We start from the raw sequence: 5,794 nt of genomic DNA on the forward strand, positions 1-5,794 counted from the left end.
AGGCAACGCTGTCTCCATGACTGGCTCTATAAATACATAGTGAGTAAAGAATAAATCAAATTGACGTCACTCAACTCTTTGTTACTGTTTTAGACAACAGGTTAGGTTATTGGTTCTCATATAATTATTTTAATCAGACTATAAAATGTTTAAGGTTACACAAAGTTTAATATGTTCGAACGTTTGATCTGGCGGGCAGAAATGGTGAGAATTCTACTTACACACCTACTCTTAATATGTTAATAGATAAAGAGAAAATGGTACGAATATAAACAAGTTTGAGAGTTTTTGCCAAGGTGAGGGTGATCTAAATCGACCGATATTTGAAGGACGAGTTTTCTAGCCAAATTTATTTTTTAACATTCAAAGTACGACAGTTGTTAATATCTCTTTCCATGATATCTTGACTTTTCAAAATCCTATATTATATAATCGTTTGTTGTCATACCTATAAATGCTTCATTAATACATACATTTCAGCATTATAAAAAGAATGAGCAGGAACCCGGTTCCTCTTTGTTAGATGACAAGGGGATTTTGTGTAAATAACCCAATGTTAGATGTTTTACGTAAGCTGCTCGCCGTGAATCGTTATATTGCAGGTGTTGTTGTTTTCGGGGTTTTTCTGTATTACCATGCATTCTGTTTTGGTGATATTCACTTCCATTCCCTTGGCTTCACTATCTACTACCACCTTGTCAACAATCTTTTGAAGTTGGATTTCTGATGTTGCAATGAGTACCGTATCGTCTGCGTATCTTATATTATTTATGTTGTGACCTCCTACTTTTATTCCCTCCATATTATTTATGCCCCTCATGATTGTTTCTTGGTATAGATTAAACAGATCTGGTGAGGCAACACACCCTTGACGGACTCCTTTCTTAATAGGAATGGAATTTCCTGTAGAGTTTCCGATTTTGATAGATGCCTGCTGGGTGTAGTATAATGTTTGCATGAGTCTGAGGTCTTTCTCATCAAATAGTGACAACAGATGGAAGATGTAACCGAGACATACGAGCAAGAATAACTCAAGCCAAACAGGCCTTCATGGACCTGGGAAACATTTTGAAAAACAAACAGATGTCGTTCGGGATTAGATTCCGAGTCTTGAAGTGCTACGTGTGGCCAATCTTGTTCTACGGATGCGAAAGCTGGACTACAAATGCAGAAACACAAAAGAACATTGAAGCTTTTGAAATGTGGTGCTTGAGAAGGATGCAGAGAATATCGTATACCGCACACAAAACGAACGAAGAAGTGCTAAAACAAACATACCAACAAAGGAAACTAATGCCCTTAATAGTGGATCGACAACTATCCTTTTTCGGACACATAGTAAGGAAAGATAAGAATGAATACCTGGCAAGTTGTGGAAAAATACCTGGTAAACGCGCCCGGGGGAGACAAAGAAAAACACTCATAGACCAACTGAAGGGCTTCACCAACCTAACAATCCAAGAGCTGTTTGAAAAAGCAAGAGACAGGGAGGAATGGAGAGAGATAATTCATGCAGTATCCGAAGCCTGGACCAGGCATGGAACCTAGAAGAAGAAGAAGAAGATGTTTTACATGTATGCTCACTTCTGTAAGGTGTGTGTAGACGGCTTTACGTGAAAAAGGCTAGAAAAGCGTCAGAGCATACGATAAGTTTAGCCTTCGATGAATATATATATATCTTTAATCAGCAGAAAATGTGGTTAAGAAATGCCTTAGAAATGTAAAAGGCCGGTTATAGTTCTGTTTTCTATAATAAAAGAGAATAAGAAACGCTAAATACCGCTGTTTATCACTTGTGTCTATCGCAGTTTTGGCAGCCAAGTTGTTGGAGAACGCACTGGCATTATTTTCAACAACCAAATGCATGCTTTTTCACACCCATATATGGCAAACTACCGAGGACTCCAGCCAGCAGAGGCCAACTTTATACAACCTGGAAAACGCCCCTCGGCAGGAATGTGTCCAGCCATCATTTGGGATAACATTAAAAACAGAGTCTCCATCGTCACTGGAGGTGGTGGTGGTCACAAAATCACATCAGCCGTAGCCTCGGTAAGTTGAAGGAATTTGTCCTTCTACATTGAGTTTAGTGTTGGGGAAAGTCATTCGGTGTGTTACTGTTTTTGTATGTCTTTATGAAAGAAGATACTAACATTGTGGAGCGATGTGGTCGTTTGGCATCACTGCGGCTGGCGTCGGTCACAAAAGCACATCAGCCGTAGCCCGGTAAGTTGAACGCATTCGCATTTCCACGGTGAGCTTAGTATTGTGACAGCCTCTTGATAAGTTCCAGGGTTCGAGTTCCGCTTTAAGCATCGCATAGTTGAGTCCTTGGAAAAGGTTCTTTACCCACATTCCATCACCGTGCTTAGGTGTAAAATTTGGCCTTCAACAGCGTTGTTTCTGTTGGAAAAAAATTGTAATATCGCCGAACAAACGTCATGTTTCGTCCTACTTGTTTAGTGTTGCTGTCGGCGATGGAATCCTTGTAAAGATCATTGAGAACGTTTAATGAATATTGCTCTATTTGAATGCTCAAGCCAAGTCAGTTGATTATTGTATTGAAAACTTGTCTTATTGTATTTTTCTATATGATTGTATTAGTTGATTGAACGTGTGTGACACAGCCAACCATTCGGGACAAACAGTTAGTACGTGTGCATCTCGCTACCCGTCACTGAACTCGTTCTCTACTTCTAACAAGAAAAAAAGTTAGTGTTGAGTGGAAGACAAAGTTGAGAGATTTATTTTACAAAAGATGTCAAACAAATTACACAAAAACTGCCGAATAGTTTGCAGAAAAACCGAACTTTTCCTGCTAAAATTTATACGAACGTGGTACTAATTTTTACTTTTCTTACCCCACGACCATGATTAAGCGTTGATATAATAAAAATTTCTCCTCGTCATATCAATCTTCCGGTGAAAATTTGATTATTTATTTTTATTAAAATAAGTTTTGATATCGTCTATTAAATGGGTAAAATTGTCTGATATGAATAAAATGCCAACCCCAATTTCCCCCTTCCAAATGGTTTCAGAAACTTTCAGGTTTTTGGAATTTGGCACTTAAAACGCCAAATTGGCAACTCTGGTGTGGAGAAGCCATGATGCCGGAGCTTACCGCGGTTTCAAGAGCTCTGCTACCCTTTTGATAGGACGTAGTCTGTCTCATGTACATTCCACGCTGGATCTAACAGATTCAATAAACAACCCAATCACAACTGGATGGTCAGGGGGAAGATAAAAAAAAAAACAAATCTCACTGCACCGGGGAATGATCTCGTGTTACTTTGCTCGCAAAGCGACTGCTCTGTCAACGGAGCTATCGGGACCCCCTTATACCTATAACATATACATACATAAGACAAGATAACGTGTAAAATTAAAACCTATTTTTCATTTCAGACACTCATGAATATTCTATGGTTTAACATGTCCGTACCCGAGTCATTAGATCAGGCAAGAGTTTTCCACGAATTAGTTCCAAATGCCGCACAAACAGAGTCATCCTTACATGTGGTAGGTTATTTACAAATTTCAATGGCAAGCGAATTGTCCCATAATGATAGAAAAACTGCCATTTCTTGAAAATCTGTACAGATTATGCTGTCAATTCTGTAAAATTCTCACATTCTATCACCGTACTCAGGTGTAAAATTTGGCCGTTAGCTGCAGCTGCATTGTCTCTGTTGAGAGAGAGAAATGGCCGAGTAGATAATTTATCCCATTTTCAATCGGTAGACCCCAGTTCAAGCGCCGCATGATCATTTCAAACCCTGAGTTCCAAGGTTATTATCTAGAAAGATTTGAAAATATGAACTTTGCATGATTGTGATCTCTCAATGGTTCGTCCTGACACAAACAATGTTATATTTCCTCCTCGTCTTTCTCCTCCTTCTTCTCAAGTATTTCCTCTTCGATAACCTTTTTCTCTTTTGCCTCTACTTAAACCTCTTTCTCCTCCTCCTCCTCCTCCTCCTCCTCCTCCTCCTCCTCCTCCTCCTCCTCCTCCTCTTCCTCCTCCTCCTTTTCCTCCTCCTCCTCATCCTCCTCCTCCTCCTCCTCCGTCTTCTTCTTCTTCTTCTTCTTCTTCTTCTTCTTCTTCTTCTTCTTCTTCTTCTTCTTCTTCTTCTTCTTCTTCTTCTTCTTCTTCTTCTTCTTCATCTTCTTCTTCTTCTTCTTCTTCTTCTTCTTCTTCTTCTTCTTCTTCTTCTTCTTCTTTGCTTCTTTCTTTCATTCTTTCCTTCTATATAGGTGACATACGTTATTTAGAAACAAAGTTGTATGTCAGAGCCATAAGGTCCATGGAACCAGAGTTTATCTCGGTTTCTATAGCGTTAATTTGACAAAAACAATCAATTGCTACCATTTGGGTGAAACGCTGGTCTTTCGCAAAGTACCTTCACCTAGCGATTGGGTAGTTGGGTCTGTTAGATCTGAACAATGATGAAAGTAAAATTTCATCATTCAACAATGGGACTCAACAGTATATAGACATAAGACGCGCCCCAATATTGCCATAGGACATTTTCTGGTATTAAGAGCACCTGTGATACAGTGCAAAACTTTCTACTAGTTCTACTTTGCATCTGGAAATATATGAATAAAATGGACGTTACTTTGAAAATAAAATCAACCTTCAGGCAGGGAGGTCGCAAAATTATTCAGCTAATTAAAATAAATGTAATAATTTAAATATTTAACCTTGTTGTTGATCTAATTCTAATTAGTAACATTCCGCAACTTAATTTTTATCTCAATTTTTACATTTTGCAGAACATTTTTGCCGGTCTTCAAAAGAAAGGTCACAACTTTCTAGGGCCTTTGGGTGTTTCTGTCGTGCAGATGATACAAGTTCTTGAGGACGCCATTGTTGCTGGATGTGATTTCCGAAATATGGGCGAACCTAGCGGATTTTGATGAGGAACAGATTTAGTTTACTTTCTTGTTTATTTTGTGTCACCTATTAAAGTCTTGCTTCACCTGGATTAGTTAATGTGTTGTGGTATGGATGTACCAAGTAAATTGCACGGATATGTTCAATATAGCAACTGTTCAAAAATCACAGAATATTTATTGAAAGTGTCTATAGATAGAACGAAGATACCGTCATTCATCATCATCATCATCATCATCATCATCATCATCATCATCATCATCATCATCATCATCATCATCATCATTGCCTTTTCACCCTGGGTCAGGGTATAGGCCACAGACAAATAGTTTTCATCTTTCTCTATCCTGAGCTAACTTTTTTAAAATCTCATTCCAGGTCTTACCACTTCTCTGTATATCAGCTTCTTTAATTCTTCTCCATGTTCCTCGTGGCCTTCCCCTTGATCTTCTGCCCTGAGGGTTCCAGTTCAATACTTTCTTTGTTATAGTGGAGTCATTCTTTCTAAGCGTGTGTCCAATCCACCTCCATCGTCTTCTTCCTATTTCCTCTCCCACTGGTTTCTGCTGTGTTCTTTTCCATACTTCTTCATTTTTTATTCTATCCATCCATTTTATTCTGAGTAGCTTACGCATGCACCTGTTTACGAAAATCTGTACCCTCCTTATATATATATAATATATATATATATATATATATATATATATATATATATATATATATGCCTGTGATGCGTTCCAAGTTTCACATCCATACAGTATGACAGACTTCACGTTTGAGTTGAAAAGTCTTAGCTTTAGTCGAAGGGAGCTATCTTTAGTTCTCCAAACTCTGTTCAAAGATGTGAATGCAGCCTGTGCCTTTCCTATTTGTGCTTTCACCTCTGCTTCGGTG

General features: G+C 38.5%; 1 protein-coding gene across 1 annotated transcript in view; it reads left to right on the forward strand.

The window, feature by feature from the left end:
* Positions 1-5,571, forward strand: part of LOC144965245 (glutathione hydrolase 1 proenzyme-like) — a 12,388-nt gene extending 6,817 nt beyond the window's left edge. The window contains exons 5-8 of the mRNA XM_078900386.1: positions 1-39; positions 1,809-2,052; positions 3,409-3,522; positions 4,780-5,571. The exon at positions 1-39 is cut by the window's left edge and continues 149 nt beyond it. Of these exons, the coding sequence (XP_078756512.1) occupies positions 1-39; positions 1,809-2,052; positions 3,409-3,522; positions 4,780-4,923 (541 nt within the window). The 3' untranslated portion in view covers positions 4,924-5,571. The remainder of the gene's footprint in view (positions 40-1,808; positions 2,053-3,408; positions 3,523-4,779) is intronic.
* The last annotated feature ends 223 nt before the right edge of the window (positions 5,572-5,794 follow it).

Source organism: Berghia stephanieae, chromosome 1 (genome assembly GCF_034508935.2).
Source record: "Berghia stephanieae isolate SIO BIC M18660-M18661 chromosome 1, UCSD_Bste_1.3, whole genome shotgun sequence".
Lineage (NCBI taxonomy): Eukaryota > Metazoa > Mollusca > Gastropoda > Nudibranchia > Aeolidiidae > Berghia > Berghia stephanieae.